Raw genomic sequence first — 21,047 nt, 5'->3', positions numbered from 1 at the left:
TAAGGATAGTATTAAATTGAAAGAAAGACTCTATAAATCTGCAAAGATTAGTGGTAGGTCAGAGGATTGGACAGATTTTAAACACCAGCAAAGAATGACTAAAAAGATAATAAAGAGACAGAAAGCAGAGTATGTGAGAAAGCTAGCTAGTCATATAAAAAAACAGCTAGTAAAAGTTTCTACAAGTATTTGAATAGGAAAAGAGTAACTAAAGCTACTCTTTAGTTGGTCCTCTAGAGACAGTATCTGGGGAATCGATAATGGAAAACAAAGAAATAGTGGAGGTGTGAATAGGTATTTTGTGTCTGTCTTTCATGGTAGAGGACTAGGAACACTTCTCAAATATTCTTGAAAATCAAATGATAATAGGGAGGGATAAACTTAATACAATCATCATCACCAATGAAAGGCTGCTAGGAAAACTATTGGACCTAAAGACTGATAAATCCCCAGTAGTGAACGGCCTGCGTCCTAGGGTCTCAAAAGAAGTGGTGGCACAGATAGCAGATGCATTAGTTATAATCTTCCAAGCTTCCTTAGATTCTGGAAAGGTTCCAGTGGCTTGGAAAATAGCTAATGTAACACCTTTATTCAAGAAAGGAGGGAGGCAGAAATCAGGAAACTATAGGCCAGTTAGCCTAACATCTGTCTTAGGGAAAGTGCTGGAATGCATTATTAGGTGATAGCAGGATACTTAGATAATCGTGATTTGATCAGCCAGAGCCAACATGGCTTTGTGAAAGGGAAATTGTGTTCAACTAATCTGTTAGAATTTCTTGACAAAGTAACGTTTAAGGTGGTAAAGGGGAACCGTTAGATGCAGTATACTTAGAGTTCCAAAAGGCATTTGATAAGGTACCACATCAAAGGTACACACAAGATAAGGGCACATGGTGTAGAGGGTAACATATTAGCATGGATAAAGGATTGGTTGGCTAACAGGAAGCACAGAGTAAGGATAAATGGGTCTCTCTCGAATTGGCAAGCTCTAACTAGCAGAGTGCCACAGGGATCAGTGCTGGGTCCTCAACTATTTGCATTCTACATCAATGATGTGGATGAAGGGAGCGAAGGTATGGTAGCTAAATTTGCCGACGGTCCCAAGATAGGTAGGAAAGTAAGTTGTCAAGAGGAGGTAGGGAGTCTGCAAAGGGATATAGACTGGTTAAGTGAGTGGACAAAAATTTGGCAGATGGTGTAACATGAGTAAATGTGAACTTGATCACTTTGACCCCTGCCTCTATGTTCCTATGAAGAGTAATATTCATGACATGCAAGAGTTAACATATTAAAATAGTAGTTCAAAAAATAGACTCCATAATTCATCATTTTCCTCATCACCTCTGTGTTTATTTCTCTCTTCTCTATTCCATTCCACCTCCACTATCACCCCACCACTCTGTTTCAGCGTTGCACAGGTCAGCCTTGCCTCAGAGATGTGAGCACAGAGTCCAGTCTGACACTTCAATGCAGTACTGAGGCAGAGGTGCACTCAGGAGGAGTGTGTTAGTTAAAATGTCCCATTTGCCTTCTCAGGTAGACGTAAAAGATTTAACAGAATCATAGAATGGCCGCCTTCCGTGCTGTAACCATTCGGCCCGTTGTATCCATGCCAGTTTGCTGCAAAAGCAACTTACTTAGTCCCATTCCCCTGTCTTTTGGTCATGGCCCTCAAAATGTTTTCTCTTCAGATAATTATCCAATTTTCTTTTGAGAGTTAGATTGATTGAAACTGCTTCCACCACACTCTTGGTGAGTAATAGGAGTACATCCTAACCACTCGCTGTGCAAGAAAAACTTTCCTCCTGCCGCCGTTGCTTCTTCAGCCAATCACCTTAACTCTGTGTCCTCTGATTTTCGTTCATTCTGCCAATAGAAGCAGTTTCTCCCTATCTACTCTGTCCAGGTCCCGCATGGTTTTGAACACCTCTCTCAAATCTCCTCTTAATCTTCTCTTCTCCAAGGAAAAGAGCCCCATTTTCTCTAATCTATCCATGCAACTGAAGTTCCTCATCCCAGGAATCATTCTCGTGAATATTTTCTGCACCCTCTAAAATGCCTTCACATTCTTCCTAAAGTGTGGTGTCCCAAACTGGATGGCATACTTCACTTGAGGCCGAACCAGTGTTTTATACAGATTTATCATAACTTCCTTGCTTTTGTACTTTATGCTCCTATTTATAAAATCCAGGATCCCGTATGCTTTATTAAATGCTTTCTCAATCTGTCATACCAGATGGTTTCTGGACATTTACACCCAGGTCCCTCTGCTCCTACACCCCTTTCAGAATTGTACCCTTTATTTTACATTGCCTCTTTTCATTCTTCATACCAAAATGAATCACTTCACAGTTCTCTGAATTAAATTTCAATTGCCACTTGTTCTCCCATTCCACAGCCTGTCTACATCCTTTTGAAGTTTAACACTATCCTCCTCACGGCATACAATATTTGCAAGCTTTGTGTCATTGGCAAATTTTGAAATTCTGCCCTGCAAACCCATGTCGAGGTCATTACCATACAAGGAAAGCATTGATCCTAACATTGACCCTTGGGAAACCCCATTATAAACCTCCTTCCAGTCCAAAAAACAATACCCATGCAGTACTAATCTGTTTCCTGTTACTCAGCCAATTTTGTATCCATGTTGCTACTGTCTCTTTTATTCCATGAGTTCCAACTTTACTCACAAGTCTGTTATGTGGCACTTTATCAAATGTCTTTAGGAAGTCCATGTACATCATATACCCTCATCCAGCTTCATGGCACAGCCTGATGTTCTGGACAAATTTTATTCTACATTCATTGCCACTAACGTAATTATCTGGTCATGTTGTGGGAATTCATTGCATAGGTTTCCATACCAATAGTGACTACTCTTCAAAAGGTGCAAGTGAAGGAGTAGCAGCGGATGAGGGGGAAGTGGCAGAAAGGTGGGATGGCACAGGCAAGTTGGATTAAGAACTTGCACCAAAATATGAAGGACCAGAAGAATAATCAAGTGTGACAAAGGATATGGCTTCATCCAACAAATGTTAAGTGCAATACAGAGAGGGAATTGGACATAACATTTAACAATTGTTAGCTTTCCAATTCGGAAATGATTTGATCGTAGGTAATTCACTCATTAGTTGTGACACTACAATTTAGCCCACTGCTCCAAAAGGTTGAAAAGTTTGTTTTGCGAAGTTGCTGTATTGCAAGCCTTGCACCATATTAAATATGCAGCTGATCCAGAATATGTTGCCCACAACACAGCAACTCTATGTGTTCAAGTACTTGTGCAAGCAAGCAAGTTTACTTCAGGTTACGTCATTTTTGGTTTTAACAAAGAGGCACTGGAAGCATGATCTCTCCTCATGCTTTAAATACACAGAAAATGAAATACAGAAATTTCCTGGTTGGTCACTTAGGGCATTTTTTTCCCCTCAGCTGTACCTGGTGTTCACTGGCCTGGTCAGAAGCATAAACCGTATTATATTTACTCTTGAAGCTGGTCTCATACTTGCTGGCTTCAGTGTATTCTCATGTTACTTAGTCAACCCGACACTCAAATTACGCTTTTACCTTCACATCAAGACACAGCCAATCTGCTTCACATCAACACTAAGTGGTAATGTAACAACAGAGATATTCCCTCTGCTGCCTATATAAAATGAACAGATGCAGCTCATCTGTGTTTGAGTTTATAGAATGACATACAAATATTCAGCATCTCAGTCCCAAATCCAGCAAAGCAAACAGGATAAACTAAATTAAACTAATTTGAGGATAAGAGTTGATCAAAGCTTTATGTTAAGCAACAGAACACAATTATTGCAATGTTTCAACTGTAGATGTGCAGAGTGTGCTGGTCTGACAGAAATCATCCTCTAAGTGCACTATCCACCAACTTTGCCAACATACGTCTTCTCCACATTGCCCTTCGCCAACACATTAAGATAATGTGCTGACATGGTTACAGTTATGCAACAAGGTGTCATGACAAGACAAGGATACAGAAAATGGTCACACTGGGGTCAAGGCTTGAGGGAAACAGGACAAGATCAATCGTGCAAAATGCATTGAGGTGGTAAAATGTTTACCTTTAGCAAAATACTGTTGTCATTAAAAAACAAAAAAATTTCTTGTGCTGTAATTTCCTGGTAATGATGCAACTCAAAATTGGCCACTCTTGTCTCATCTTTAGCTTTATTGATGCAGAAATATTCATGCAAAGCAAGTGATATTCATGCAAATGTCAGTACATTAAACCTGGGGTTTTGAAAAAGAATTGACTTGCTATAGCTTTACTCAAAGGTTTTGGTAATGATGGTAGTGCTGAATTCAGCTATTTACTGCAGCTGATCTCTAATTTTTTTTTCAACAATATTGGAGAAGTTTCTGATTTTGTTCTGACAAAAGGTCACCAACCTGAAACTTTAATTTTGTTTCCCTCTACAGGTGCTGCCAGTCTGGTGGAGTATTCCAGCATTTTCTGTTTTTATTACAGATTTCCAGCTTTTCTCTTCAATTTTGTTCGTTGCTTTCCTGCAAGGAACTGGGCAAGTGCCTTGTTAAAACTTGCAATTAAAATTTGTGGTTCTTTGTACTTTTAATACATGTCAGTAATGGAGGCTTTAATCCAGTAGGTTAAGTGCACCTATCTGCCTCTAACCCAAGACTGCTTAGGGAGGATAGGTTATGTATTTTGATGGTTGTTCTGAAAATCCAACAGAAACAAAATCCAAATGATGCTAACTGTTATGAAGTGAGTTTTAGGAAGTGAGAAGTTAGGCTAACTCCAGCAAACCTTAGCGATGATCAGATACGAACCTTTGAAACTGTGAAAGATTATGATAAGTGGTGATAAAATTGTTTCCGTTGGTTGGCATGATGATATGGGAAAACAATTACAGGAATAATTAAAAGGGAGGCTAAAAAAAGGTGGTTAAGAATGCGAAATTCTTTGCTTGTCGAAGCAGAATCCATGATTGTTTCGTGCCCAACATGGACATGAAGATATTACATGTATTTGTGTTAAAAGTGGACACCAAAAGCTTAAGATGGCTGCAGCATATCATGTGACTATGACAGCATTAACTCCAGACAGACCAGAAACTCAGGCAAATACCAAATAACATATGGACAATCTTGAGCCACTTGTGAAATTAACAAATCCCTTTGTTAAGGATGAGCCATCAATAAGCAGGACATATGACGTTCTAGTCGATTCACCTTTCTGCTTCACCATGGACAATAGATGTGGAAACTCAATGAGTGCTAACCAAATATGAATTGGACCTCATTGATGTTCCATTGTATTGTGCTGACTCCTCATCCCAAACACAAAAACCTTGATAGTCTGAAACTCTAATGTATGTGAAAAGCCACAACACAGGATGTTTACCGGCCTAACATCCCACATTATTTGGAAAAGGGCTTGGGACTTGTACCAAAAATTAACAGAAGCTGTTCAGGCAGTACCACCATCTAAGCCATCAAGCCAACTGCAAGACAACTACGCAATCAAGGTAATATACAGCTAAATATTGAAAGTGGGAGAAGGACTCTTCCTCCGCCAAACTGTTCCAACTTCAAGATAAAACCAAAAAACTCTGGATGCTGGAAATCCAAAACAAAAATAAAAATACCTGGAAAAACTCAGCAGGTTTGACAGCATCTGCGGAGAGGAACACAGTTAACATTTCGAGTCCGTATGACTTTTCAACAGAACTAAGGAAAAATAGAAGAGAGGTGAAACATAAGCTGGTTTAAGGGGCGGTGGGAGAAGTAGAGCTAGATAGAGGGCCAGCGATAGGTGGAGATTGCCAAAAGATGTCGTAGACAAAAGGACAAAGAGATGTTGACGGTGGTGATATTAGCTAAGGAATGTGCTAATAGGTGACATTAAGGGTAGAAAGCAGGACGAACAAGGTACAGATAGCCCTGGTGGGGGGAAGGGATCAAAATAGGCTAAAAGGTAGAGATAAAACAATGGATCGAAATACATTTAAAAATAATGGAAATAGGTGGGAAAAGAAATAGGCCCTAGTTATGCCTGTTTCTTTATGGGGTATGTGGAACAATTCCTTGTTCCAATCCTACTCCGGCCCCCCTCCCACAACTCTTCCTCTGGTACATCGATGACTGCTTCGGTGCTGCTTCTGGACCTGGAAAAATGTATTAATTTTGCTTCCAATTTCCACCCCTCTACACCTCCATCCCCCACCAGGATGGTCTGAGGGTCTTTAGCTTCTTCCTTGAACAGAGGCCCGAACAATCCCCATCCACCACTACTCTCCTCCATCTGGCTGAACTTGTTCTCACACTGAACAATTTCTCCTTTAACTCCTCTCACTTCCTCCAAATAAAAGGTGTGGCTATGGGTACCCGCATGGGCCCCAGCTATGCCTGTCTCTTTATGGGGTATATGGAACATTCCTTGTTCCAGTCCTACTCCGGCCCCCTCCCACAACTCTTTCTCCGGTACATCGATGATTACTTCGGTGCTGCTTTATGCTCTCGTCGGGACCTGGAAAAATTTATTAATTTTGCTTCCAATTTCCACCCCTCCATCATTTTCACATGGTCCATCTCTGACACTTCCCTTCCCTTCCTTGACCTCTCTGTCTCAATTTCTGGTGATAGACTGTCCACCAATATTCATTACAAGCCGACCGACTCTCAAAGCTACCTTGACTACAGCTTCTCAAACCCCGCTTCCTGTAAGGACTCCACCCCATTCTCTCAGTTCCTTCGCCTCCATCACATCTGTTCTGATGATGCTACTTTCAAAAACAGTTCCTCTGTCATGTCTTCCTTCTTCCTGAACCGAGGTTTTCCATCCACTGTGGTTGACAGGGCCCTCAACCGTGTCTGGCCCATCTTCCGCGCATCCGCCCTCACACCTTCCTCTCCCTCCCAGAACCATGATAGGGTCCACCTTGTCCTCACTTATCACCCCACCAGCCTCCGCATTCAAAGGGTCATCCTCCGCCATTTCCGCCAACTCCAGCATGATGCCACCACCAAACACATCTTCCCTTCATCCCCCACCGGCGGCATTCTGCAAGGATCATTCCCTCCGGGACACCCTGGTCCACTCCTCCATCACCCCCTACACCTCAACCCCCTCCCACGGCACCTTCCCATGCAACCGCAGAAGGTGCAACACCTGCCCCTTTACTTCCCCTCTCCTCACCATCCAAGGGCCAAAACACTCCTTTCAAGTGAAGCAGCATTTCACTTGCACTTCCCTCAATTTAGTCTACTGCATTCACTGCTCCCAATGCGGTTTCCTCTACATTGGAGAGACCAAACGCAGACTGGGTGACCGCTTTGCGGAACACCTTCGGTCTGTCCGCAAGCATGACCCAGAACTCCCTGTCGCTTGCCATTTCAACACTCCACCCTGCTCTCATGCCCACATGTCCGTCCTTGGCCTGCTGCAATGTTCCAGTGAAGCTCAACGCAAACTGGAGGAACAGCACCTCATCTTCCGACTAGGCATTTTACAGCCTTCCGGACTGAATATCAAGTTCAACAATTTTAGATCATGAGCTCTCTCCTCCATCCCCACCCCCTTTCCGATCCTCATTTTTTCCAATAATTTATATAGATTTTTCTTTTCCCACCTATTTCCATGATTTTTAAATGTATTTTGATCCATTGTTTTATCTCTACCTTTTAGCCTATTTCGATCCCTTACCCCCACCCCACCCCCACTAGGGCTATCTGTACCTTGCTCGTCCTGCTTTCTACCCTTAATGTCACCTATTAGCACATTTCTTAGCTAATGTCACCACTGTCAACACCTCTTTGTCCTTTTGTCTATGACATCTTTTGGCAATCTCCACCTATCACTGGCCCTCTATCCAGCTCTACTTGTCCCACCTCCACTTAAACCAGCTTATATTTCACCTCTCTTCTATTTTGCCTTAGTTCTGTCGAAGAGTCATACGGACTCGAAACGTTAACTTTGTTCCTCTCCGCAGATGCTGTTCCAACTTCAAGTTCACCTGATAGCCAGCCTCCTGGCAATTCAACTACAAGAAACCTTGCAGCTTAATGAGAATCCTCCGCTTTTACAAGACCTCCCCTCCAGCTAAAGCAGCAATTAATATAAGAAATGACAGTCCTGCTACAAAAGAGATGGAAATAATTCCAGATTGTAATCATGTTTTTTTTTTCTTCACCTGTAACTAATCTTTGTGTGTAAGAGCTCACGTTTTAAACTTCCAGGACCAGTGTGTGATAATAAATAATCTTCTTTATTTTTAAATTCATAAAAGCTTGCTGCCAGAAATCATTTATATTGGGAAAAATCACTCTGAGGGCTTCCTCTGAGCCCTAACCTTCTCAATAGCATGGAATCAGTGACCTCCTGAGGACCTCTCCTATCAAACGGCTCCTGGAACTGCTCCTGAGCCTCAGCTACACAAGGCCAGTTAACAGCAACACTCTTACGGCTTGCCTCTTCTCCTCCCTCTCAGCATGCCCAGTCAGCTGGGGTTACCTTTACTCAGGCCATCTTGGGCCCTGTGGTCGGGTTTCCGTGCCACCACCACCATGCAGGCACTCTGGTGATCTCTGCACTGGCCGCTGAAGACCCTGGAACACTGGGCTGAGATGCACAGCCTGTCCTGCTCCACGCATGTCCTGGAACTCTCAGGGCATGTCGGGACTCATAGTCCTCGGCCTCCTCCCAGAAAACATCCCAGAGAGACAGACAAGCACACATTTTTTTAACAGTCTCAAAAATAAATGTAATTAGAGTCAGTGTAAAGGTTTGACAAAAATGCCAAAAGAACCATTGAGAATTTATTGAACTTAACAGCACATTTTGGGCCAGTGTCAGTTGTCTGAAAGCTATCCACTTAGTTTGAGTTTCCTGCCCTTTCCCCACAATCCTTTATTTTTCCTTTATCAATTTTTAAATTTTTCATAGAACCTCAATACCTCTGTACTACCTCCATAATCTCAAAGTTCTTCCTAATAAAAAGTGCACAAAACAGTGTATAATATTGTAATAGTAGCCTAATAAATGATTTATATAGGTTTAGCATTACCCCATAATCTTTGAAAACTATGCCCTGGTTTATAAAATTTGAAATGCCAACGTAACCACCAATTTTTCATGATTCTTGTATCTAAACCCCAAAGTTTTTCTGTTCTTCTACTCCTACATTTAGTCTATTTCCCCCCCTCCCAAAATGCTTCACGTTACATCTCACAGCATTAAATTTCATCTGCCATCTGTCTATCCAATCCCATAACTTGTCTATTTTTTCCTGACCTAAAGAAATTTAGTTAAAAGGCAGAAAAACTAGTATTTAATAATGCATGTAAATAGAGCACTCTACTTCATCTAACTAGCTTCTTATCTGTGCTGTGACATTCACTTTAATAGCAGGCCTCAATTTATTCAACAAGCCTCCTACATGGCACCTTGTCAAATGCCTTTTAGAAGATCGACACACAAAGCATTCACTGATTGATCAGTACACTCCATAATTTCCTCAAAGAAATCTAATTAATCAGAGACGACGTATCTTTTAGAAATCGGAGCAGGTTGGGCTCAACCAACCAATGCCTTCCTAATTGAGCAATTTTAGTTTTATGGTCTTTAAAAGCCTACCTTCTGTCAATGTTAAGCTGGCTGATCTTTATTTACCCAGTTTATCCCTTTTTTTCTTTTTGAATAACGACATAACATCGGTAACCCTCAAGCCTTTGGTAGAACTTCCAACCTCATTGCGGTTTGAAAGGTTGTTGCCATTCAAGGATGCAGACCATTGGTGGCCCCAGTCCAACCAATCTAATTGCTCCCACTTCTTCCTTTATTCCCATTATCACATTCAGATAAAAGTCAAGGCAAGGTACTAATTTTGCACCTTGGCTATTCTATGATCCTTCATGAAAATATTTCTTTCTTAGTCCTAACCTTGAATAATCTTTTTACATTTTTAATTGTCTGCAAAATCATTCACTATTTCCCTTTAAGTTCTTTGCCAGCTTTTCTTGTATCCCCTGGTAAGAGTTTACAAATGGAAGAACAGACATTGCGCATTGAAGCAATATACCCTGAATAGATCTGACAAACATATTGCTCTACTGCATGGGCCAGTGTACAACTGTTTGCCTATCCATCCTTCAACATAAGTCTCAACCACAACTATAAAATATTATCAAGAGAATTTCACTAGAAATAGGAATCAAAACTGTAGTTCAGCAGAGCTTAAATAATGAAATGTTGGCTACTGTAAGAGTAGCTGGCTGAGTATTCAAAGACAAAATTTGAATTTTGCTTGAAGTTACATTAAAATAGGAGCAATCAATTCAAAAGGGGTTATTTCAGTAACTGCAGGAGCAAAAAGGGTATCTAATTATATAACTTCAAGTAAAATCAAAAATACTGAAAATACTGGGCCCAACACCATTTGTAAAGAGAAAAGACAGGTCAATGTTTCACGTGTAAATCCACAAAGATCTCCACCCAGAATGCCAATCCATACCCAAAGTGTTAGGCTATACCCAAAACATGTAATGATTTTTCTTCCTGACAGGTCTTTTTTTTTTAAAAACTCTTTCACGGGATATGGGCATCGAAGGATAGGCCAGCATTTATTGTCCATCCCTAATTGTCCTCGAGAAGGTGGTAGTGAGCCACCTTCTTGAACCACTGCAGTCCATGTGGTGAAGGTACACCCACACTGCTGTTAGAAAGGGAGTTCCAGTATTTTGTCCCAGCAACAGTGAAGGAACGCCAATATAGTTCCAAGTCAGGATGGTGTGTGTCTTTGAGTGGTGCTTGCAGGTGGTGGTGTTCCCATGCATCTGCTGCCCTTGTTCTTCTAGGTTTGTAGAGGTCATGGGTTGGGAAGATGCTGTCAAATGAACATTGGAGAGTTGCCCTAGTGCATCTTGTAGATGGTACACACTGCTGCCATGGTGTGTCGGTTGTGGAGACAGTGAATTTCTAAGGTAATGGATGAGCTGCAAATCAAGCAGTCTGCTTTGATCTGAATGGTGTCAAGCTTCTTGAGTGTTGTTGGAACTGCACTAATCCAGGCAAGTGAAGAGTATTCCATCACACTTCCGACTTGTGTATTGTAGATGATGGACAGACATTGGGGAGCCAGGAGGTAAGTTGCTACAGAACTCCAGGCCTCTGGCCTGCTCTGGCAGCGACAGTGTTTTTTCTGGTTGGTCTAGTTCAGTTTCTGATCAATGGTAACCACCAGGATGTTGATAGTGGAGGATTCAGCAATAGTAATGCCATTGAATGTCAAGCAGAGATGGCTAGATTCTCTCTTGTTGGAAATGGTTTGCCAGGCACTTGTGAGGCACAAAAGTTACTTGCCACTTATCAGCCCAGGCCTGAATGTTGTCCAAGTCTTGCTGCATATGGGATGGACTACTTCAGTCTCTGAGGAGTCACGAATGGTGAACATTGTGCAATCATCAGCGAACATCCCCACTTCTGACCTTATGATGGAGGGATGGTCATTGATAAAGCATCTGATGATGGTTGGGCCTAGGACACTACCCTGAGCAACCCCTGGAGCGATGTCCTGGGACTGAGACAACTGACCTCCAGCAACGTAACCATCTTCCTTTGTGCTAGCTATGACTCCAACCAGAGGAAAGTTTTCCCCTCTCATTCCCATTGACTCCAGTTTTGCTAGGGCTCCTTGATTCCACACTCAGTTAAATGCTGCCTTAATGTCAAGGGCAGTCACTCTCACCTCACCTCTGGAGCTCAGCTCTTTTCTCCATATTTGGACCAAGGTTATAATGAGGTTTGGAGTGGAGTGGTCCTGGCAGAGCCCAATGAGCATCAGTGAGCAGGTTATTGCTGAGTATGTGCCACTTGATATCATTGTTGGTGACACCCTTCATTAACTTGATGATCAAGAGTAAGCTGATGGGGTGGTAATTGGCCAGGTTGGATTTTTCTGCTTTTTGTGGACAGGAAATACCTGGGCAATCTTCCACATTGCCAGGTGGATGCCAGTGTTGTAGCTGTCCTGGAACTGCTTGACTAGGGGTGCAGCTAGTTCTGGAGCACATGTCTTTAGTACTCTTGCTGGAATGTTGTCAGTGCCCATAGCCTTTGCAGTATCTAATGTTTTCCACTGTTTCCTGACATCAGTCAATCAAATTGGCTGAAGACCGACATCCATGTTCTGGGGACCACAGGAGGAGGCAGAGATAGATCATCCACTTGGTGCTTCTGGTTGAAGGTGGTTGCATGTGCTTCAGACTCACCTTTTGCACTGATGTGATCGGTTCCCCCATATCGAGGATGGGGATATTTGTGAAGCCTCCTCCAGTTAGTTGTTTAATCATCCACCACCATTCACAACAGGATGTGGCAGGTCTGCAGAGCTTAGATCTGATCTAAAAACAGCAAATGCTTGAAAAACTCAGCAGGTCTGACAGCATCTAATCTGTTGGTTGTGGGGTTGCTTAGCTCTGTCCATCCCATGCTGCTTACGTTGGTTGGCAAGTAAGTCGTCCTTCAATGTATCTTCACCAGGTTGACACCTCATTTTTAGGTACGCCTGGTGCTGCTCCTGGCATGCCCTCCTGCACTCTTCATTGTACCAGGTTGATCCCCCAGCTTGATGGTAATGGTAGAGTGGGGGTTATGCTGGGCTGCTCGTCATTTTCAGCCTTCTCTGTCCTCATTTAAGATTCTGACCATTTGCAGTTTCTTATCTTTTCAATCCAGAACTTAGTAAAAAGTGAACTGTCAATTTAACTTTCTAATAATTAATCTTGGGATTTAAAAAAATAAACAATTCTTGGGTTGTGGGTGCCACTGTCAAGGCTGATGATTAGGTCCAACTTTTCAGAGCTGGAAGGGCCTTAGTCAAAATGGCACTGGAGCCCTCATTCCAGAAGTCCCGCCCCCAAACCCAGCACCTGCCATTTTCTCAGGCGTGCAGAAACGGGAGCAGGAGGTATTTCACACATCTGCGGCTCACTGAGGCAGCAGCACATTTAAAAATGCAGCTCCCTTGATTCAGAAGAAATTTTCGTCACTCAGGTTTCTGAAGCACAACTCATGGCTTTAGACATCTGAGGAAAAGGAAAAGAACAAGAGTTCTTTACAGAGATCCAGGTACCCTTTTGGAGAGGTCCTTGAGGACTGTTAAGAGTAGAGGCAGTCCTTGGAATTATGGCACAATTGGCTCCTGAAAACCGTATCTTAAGTCGAAACATCATAACTCGGAACCGATTTTCACATAAGAACAATGTTATAAATGGGGGATTGGTTCCTGAACCAAGGCCCCATACCTTATTTTCACCAAAATAACCCAGAAGTTAGTACAAAATCAATTAGAGACAAGTAATATAGCTACATTAGCATATTTATGTTGTAAATAGTAATCTTATTGGCATTAAAAAAATCACAAAAGCTAAAAATACATATAGAAATATAGTACAGTACTGTATTAATGGTGTCAGAACAGCAACTGAGTGCCTTGAGTTAGGGAGATGGGCAGCGCAGAACATCGATGCGCATTTGTGAACATGTTTGCTGGCATGGCATTGTAAAGTCGAAACCGACACAGGAAAGTCAAAACAGGCCACCAATTTATAAACGTCATAAGTGCCGTTCATCATAACTCAAACATCGAAGAGTCGAGGAGTGGCTGTAGACATGAATGTGCATAAAAGGTTGATAAGGTCTGTGGAACTGTCAAGTTGTTTAAACCCCCTGCTCTTTAAATTTTGAAAAACAAAAACAGCCTACAGTTGAAAAAAAATCAGAGCTTGCAAATTCAAAAGATGTTTATTGACGTAATTATTCATTATGAAGCTTGCCTGCTTCAATAACCTATTGTGGGAGGCCTGTAAGTCCACAGCTTGATTGACAACTCCAAGTGGTTATGAAAGGATGAGTTGTCTTTGATGTGAGGTGATGAATACAAATACAAACATATGAATTAGGAGCAGGAGTAGGCCACTCAGTCCCTCGAGCCTGCTCTGCCATTCAATAAGATCATGGCTGATCTGATTGCAACCTCAACTTCACATTCCCACCTACCCTCTATAATCCTTCACCCCATTACTTATCAAGAATCTATCTGGCTCTGCATTAAAAATATTCAGAGGCTCTGCTTCCACCACCCTTTGAGGAAGAGTTCTAAAGCCTCACAACTCTCAGAAAAAAAATTCTCCTCATCTTCGTATTAAATGGGCAACCCCTTATTTTTAAAGAGTAACCCCTCTTTAAGAGGAAATATCCTTTCCACATACATCCTATCAAGACCCTTCAGAAACTTACAAGTTACAATCAAGTTGTCTCCTTCTCTTCGAACTCCAATGGATACAAGCAAGCCTGTCCAACCTTTGCTCATAAGGCAACCCGCTCTTTTCAGGTATTAGTCTAGTAACCTTCTCTGAACTGCTCCCAATGCATTTACCTCCTTCCTTAAATAAGGAGACCAATACTGTACATAGAACCCCAGATGTGGTCTCTCCAATGGCCTGTATAACTGAAGCACAACCTCCCTACTTTTGTATTCAATTCCCCCCGACCCCCATTAAATGATATCCTAACAGCTTTCCTAATTACTTGCTGTACCTGCATACTAACCTTTTGTGATTCATGCACTTGAGCATCCAGATCCCTCTGCATCTCAGAGCTCTGCAATCTCTCATCATTTAGATACTATGCTTCTCCTTTATTCTTCCTGCCAAAATTAACAATTTCACATTTTCCCACATTATATTCCATTTGCCAGATCTTTGCCCACTCACTTAACCTATCTATATGCCTTTATAAACTCATGTCCTTTTCATAACTTACTTTCCTACCTGCCTTTGTGTCATCCATACACATCTTCAGTCCCTTCATCCATGTCATTCATATAAATTGTAAAGTTGAGGTCCCAGCACTGATCTCTGTGGCACACCACTCATTAAATCTTGCCAACCAGAAAATGACCCATTTATGCCCACTTTGTTAGCCAGCCAATCTTCAATTCATGCTAATATGTTACCCCCTACACCATGAGCTTTGTTTTCCGCAATAACCTTTGATGTGGCACCTTATCAAATCCTTCTGGAAATCTAAGTACGTTACGTTCACTGGTTCCCCTTTATCCACTGCACATGTTACTTCTTCAAAGAACTCCAATAAATTGATTAAACATGATTTCCTTCTCACAAAACGTGTTGGCTCTGCCTGATTGCCTTGAATTTTTCTAAGTGCAGTGCTATCACATATTATATAGCTTTTAACATTTTGACTATGACAGATGTTAAGCTAACTGGCCTGTAGTTTCCTGCTTTCTGTCACCCATCTTTGCACTATTATATGCTTTTTCTTTAAGTTTGATACTACCTTTAAATTTTTTAATTAACCACAGATGGTGGGTCCTCACTTTGGAATTTTTCTTTCCTTGTTTTTGCAAGAGATTAAGTGCTTGAACGGATTTAAATGTATTGAAAGATTTTTTATCAATGAGTGTGTTTTTTAAATATGAAGTTTGTAATACATGCTTAGAACTTTATTTTATTTCATCTCAGCATGGCTCCTGAGGTATGCCCATGGTGGATACTGGGTGATTTGGCAGGGAGGGTGCCAGATAAAGGCTGATGGGTGGGGGTCATGGGTTGGCATTAAGTTGGCATAGGGGCTATAAAGAACCATGGTCAGGCGAGGGGATTATGGGTTGGCATGGAGGGAATAAGGAGCCATGGGGGTGTGTAGAGGGCCATAGGTTGGCATAGAGGGTATGGGAGGCCATGAGAGTATGAGTTGGCATGGATGGGGCATGGGGGGTGTGTGGGGGATGAGGGAGTGTAACAGTTGAGGGCTAGAGGGCTGTTTTTCGTTTTACTCTTTTTAATGCAACTGGGAAGAAGTTACAGAGCACTGAAGCAGGCCTTTTAACCAGCCCGTGGCTGCCTCCGCACGGTTTCCAGGGGATGGTGGACCCAACTTCAGTTAACACCCTTACCCCCAACATCGCCACCCCCACCCCCCCACCGAACACGAAAATGTGCCTGGTTGAGGGAGTTTCTCCTGAGACGGGTTTGGGGATTCGGAAATTTTCCCAACTCTGTACACCTGACTCAGGAACGAAAATTCAGCCCTTACTGTCCACCCAATACAACCGAATGGCTTGCTGTGTCACATCAGAGGGAAGTTAAGTGTCAACCAAATTGATGTGGAAGTAGAGTATCTACCATATCAGGTAAGACAACAGGTTCTCTTCCCTAAAATCCCAAGCAGCAACAATCCAACAACTTCATTGTCACTTTTATGGTACTTTCTCCACTGTTTACAGTGCGCAAGTTGGTGTTAATGCAATTTGACTGAAATACGTGATGAACGGTAAAATCAAAAATTTAAACAGCCAACGCATTATTCAAGAACACAGGTAATCTCTATTTAGCAATAGACTCTCCCTACCTGTTAGCAGCTGCATACAAAATCTCAGCACTGAGAAAACTTTAATATAATGACGTGTGTACAGCTGCCGAAACTGCTTGAAGATTCAACTTTGACTGAAATCAGCAAAGCTTTTTAAATAAGTACTTATTGAATTGTGCAGAATAACCGGCATTCATCATATATTATAAACAGTGCCTTTGTAATTAATTCATGTGGTAATGAAAAATGGCTAGCACTATTTGCCTGATAAAAGTGGTTGTCAATGATAAACATGGATGGTCTAAGTGTTGGGGAATGTAACAGATTTTTGGTTGCAGACTTTCAAAATTAAATTCATATTCTCAAACTGCTACGGTGGAACCTGAACACTCATTTTATGGATTATTAGTCCAGCTCTGGATTACTAGTCTAGTAACATAAACACCGCACCACAGGACTTAAAAATTCAGCGCCAGCTTTTCTTGTATCATCTTGTCATAAGACTAATTCTAAGATGGAACTTGTTGGCTAATTTAGCAAGTTAAAAGCTCTTTTTCGAGGAACAAATACCTTTAGTCACCACTAGCTTCAACTGCCACTTTTGTTTGAATATGAATAAAGCTTCAGCAATCCAGCTCTACCAATAAATTTTACAACGCTCAGTAGCATAAGGAAACTGACCCAATAATGGTAGCGATCCAAACTTCTGATGTAACTTTATAGTTAAGCATAACTCTACATTATAAGTAACAGTTCCTCCCCATTTATCTCCCACCCAAATTGCCAGCATTCACAGGTATACTGGCTATGAGGAGGTATGAAAGATGAATTGAAAAACAGAATTAAACAGAGAGGTGTTAAAGTTTGTTTTTAATAAAAAAAAGTCCATAGCTAGTAAAGGTAGCTGTTCATCTACTTAAAGCTATAGTGGGCCCTGATGTTTCCCTGGGCTAAATCACAGATCACATGTGGTCTAGTTAATTATATTTATAAGTAAATTCATCAAAGTCAACGATAATTGTTCAAAATGTGGTTTAATTTTTAATTTAGCAGCATTCAAATTTTAAACTGAAGTATAAGTTTCAAACATTTATAAGCTTCATAGTGAAAGCATTTTAAGTATTTGGCATACACTATCACTGTTGCTGTAACAAACTGCACTGAACTGCCACTACTTATAGCGTTTGTTAGTGGTTAAGTATACGCAGCTAAGCCTGCAGGATTTACGTTAGGTCAAATGTTTAATCAGTTGACAAGACAACTTGATTTTCTGGATTCACAATATAAACATTCTAAACAAAATCTTGTATCAAATGAACAGCATGTATAATATGACATTTATTACTTGACCAGTTACAGGTCAACTATACAGTTGTACAACATAGCTGGGCTTCTTCAACTACGGCCTGATTCATATTTGTTAAATGTGGCCCTTATGCAGACCTTTATGTAGAACTAATGAAAGTTATGTTGCTTTAAATTAGAGACAGTATAGATGTCATTGTTAAATCAAAATATGTCCAACCAACTGATCAATGTGAATAAAGCCAGCTAATGGCATGAAAGGATCCAAGATATGTGGGGCAAGTTGCATCAAAAAGATCCATTGCCATGACTTACCTTTGACATCCTGATTGTTTTGCTGTCCTGCCATAGCACGGTCTGCAGCAAAGAAATAAGAATAGAAAGAGAATACATATATACAGTATATAAAAGCAGAAAGGATAGGGGAGAAAATGCATGCACTAGGAAAAATACAAACAAAAATATGAAAAGCTCTCATCAACAAGACAAGTGGGAATTGGGCTTCTTGAAAGCTCAAAAAATTGTTGTACCTGTAGATCACAGGAAGAATAGTTGTGTCATCAAGTTGACCACCATAGGTGCCAAGCAGAAGCAAAGCCACTTCGTCAAAAAGGTAAATTGTTCATTTTTACAAAGTTAGAATGAAAAATAAATCAAACTGTATTGAGTATCTACTGCCCTGTTTTAGGCCTGTCCTTTCTGAGCAAAGATGATGGGAGAAAGCACATTTACTTTAACACTAAGCAAAAGAGCACAGGTATACAGCTTTTGAATCCAACCTTTTCTCTCATACACAAGATCCATGACCAACAGGGTTGAATTGTGTACTCCGAATACAAGCAAATGCTTCTTAACCATCCAAACCGTAATCAGGCTGTAGAGTCTCAGCTGGGGACAAGCAATTCAAGCTTTCAAAAGTGTAAGCAAAATTAAAGGTAATGCCGATCAAACTTTGAAATTTATTTAAAAATGGCCACATGCTTCTGTAAATTTAGTCAATCACAGCGATTGGCAGTATTTTCTTGCTTTTATTAAACAGCGATAGGATGTGAGCTTTCTAGCTTAAAGTGGTATTATTTTCAATAAGCAATCTCAAGAGCAATTAGGAATGGGCAATAAATGCTGGCCTAGCCAGCGTCACCCACATCCCATGAATGAATAAAAAAAGAAAGCAAAATAATGGCCAACATAAAATAGAAACAGAAAATGTTGGAACATTTGTGGAGAGAAATCAGAGTTAATGTTTCAGGCCTGTGACCCTTCATCACCCAATTCATCACGGACCTGAAAGGTTAACTCTGATTTATCTCCATAGATGCTGTCTAACCTTCTGAGTGTTTCCAGCATTTTCTGCTTTTATTTCCGATTTCCACCATCCACAGTATTTTGCTTTTGTATTACCGACAAAATAATGTTTATTTAAAGGCATTTCCTAAATTTGCTCATACAGGAGCCATTTCAGATTAAATATTTAGTCAAAGTAACAGAAAAGTGGTACAAAGTATGAAATGGTACTGCGATGGTACTATAATTAATTGTATTCTATATTATTGCAATCCTCCAGGATAAGGTTAATGCCATATTCATTATCTATTTACCAACGTTCTCCTCTCCCCTCTTGAAGGCAGCGACTCATACATGGGCTGAGTTCCACAGACACTAATTGGCCTTCAATAGTTCAGCCAAGTGACCATCTATTAGGTGTGAGCTCAGACTGGAACTGTTACCAAATTACATGCCCAGCAAGAATCATTAAATAAATTATGCCTACTGTCACTACCACTGAGATCACTAACTTAGCACAAATTGGTAACCTGGTCTTGGAAGGTTTTAGCAGCCATATCTTCAGCACTTTATAGCAACTGCTGACTTATGTAGATTATGAGGGACATATAACCACTAACTATCAATGATTATAATTTATGACTATTACAGGAAAACTATGTCTATCCTTTGACCTACTGATGTGACAAGACAACTGAAGTTACCAAGTGTGAAGTTTAGATAAACAAAATTAAGGACTGAACTATGGTTTTACAAGAACTCTTAAATCATTCAACCAGATATTTTTTTTACATTGAAACAAGACAGCTCAGCAATCAATCACAATGAAAACGTACGTAGTACTCTATAGCTGGGGTAAAAAAAAGAGAACCGATATGAGAGTTGAAGATTAAATTCCAACTTGTCTGGCAATGAGCCACGTCCTTCCAGACTCTCACCAAGTCTCACTTATCCAGACAAGCTTGTACTCCCTGACTTAAACAAATTCCATGATCCTCATGAACCAATTTTAAATCTTTGCACTTATCTTTCAATCCTTCCACAGTCTCACTTCATCCCATCTCTCTGTAATCCTCTCCAGTCTTGCACCCCTTTCTAAACCCTAACAGCTTCTGACTCTGGGCTTCTATGCCCTCTGCTCTGCCAGCGATGGCACAACTTTAAAACATCTCAGTCCTGTGCTCTGATACTCCATCCCTAGACACTCTAATTCTCTCCTTATCTCTAACATTTTTCTGAAAAAAACCCCACTTTGCTGGTCAAGTCTTAGGTCATCTCTCATTATCCCAACATAGTCTGTTTCATTTTCCCTGTGAAGTATAATAGGATATTTTTTCTACATTAAAGTTACTATATAAAAACAAATAATTACTGTTGGTGGCTCAGCAAATTTACCCAGCTAATAACAGAGGCAAACTAACCAGGAAGGGCCCACGTTCCATCTACAGTCGAGGTTGAGATGGATGGTCTCAGGAAATCTCCTTGTTACTTGCAACAATTTCTGCCAGATGTGCAGTTGAGTATGGATGTCAATTCACTATAACATCACACACAGCTCTGATCTTGCCTCCCAATCACAGGAATACCTTGCTGATATTCACAGTCAAGGATCAGACATGAATAATGGTCTTTTCAATAACATACCCGAGGTCAACTGAAACATGTGGAAATGGGTTCCTCAGCAAGGAGGAAACACCACCTGAGAAAGAGGGAATTAAATGGGCAGAAATATTTTGCAAGAAGCATTAAAATCTAAAAAAAAATCAAGACTCCAGTTTAAAAAAAAATCTCTATTATTGGGTACGTTACCTTAATGGTGATGAAGAAACCTATAAACAAAGAGGCCTAAATTATTTCGTGCAGCAATAATACACTTGGGTCCTCAAATGGAAAACAAAATAAATAACTAAAAAATAATGGTCTTTGGGAAGTGGTGTACAAAGTTATGCCTAATATCGCAGCATTGAGAAACAATTAGCAATACAAGAACATGTTGCCAAAGTTGACAGATTTCAAAAAATGGTTCTGGTTGCTCAGCAACCTTATCCAGTGAGTCAGTGACTCAGTCCAGTGATCAGCA

General features: G+C 40.9%; 1 protein-coding gene across 11 annotated transcripts in view; it reads right to left on the bottom strand.

Annotated features, from left to right (window-relative positions):
* yaf2 (YY1 associated factor 2) overlaps positions 1–21,047 on the bottom strand; it is a 207,923-nt gene that overhangs the window by 167,494 nt on the left and 19,382 nt on the right. For 7 of the 11 annotated variants that reach the window (XM_078568463.1, XM_078568464.1, XM_078568459.1 and 4 more), the window contains one exon: positions 17,999–18,040. The exons of the other annotated variants lie outside the window; for them this stretch is intronic. In XM_078568463.1, coding sequence (XP_078424589.1) covers positions 17,999–18,040 — 42 coding nt within the window. The remainder of the gene's footprint in view (positions 1–17,998; positions 18,041–21,047) is intronic. 11 annotated transcript variants of the gene reach the window in all.

Source organism: Cetorhinus maximus, chromosome 22 (genome assembly GCF_964194155.1).
Source record: "Cetorhinus maximus chromosome 22, sCetMax3.hap1.1, whole genome shotgun sequence".
NCBI lineage: Eukaryota > Metazoa > Chordata > Chondrichthyes > Lamniformes > Cetorhinidae > Cetorhinus > Cetorhinus maximus.
Note: the sequence above shows the minus strand (reverse complement) of the source record. Positions and strands in the feature narration are given on the sequence as shown.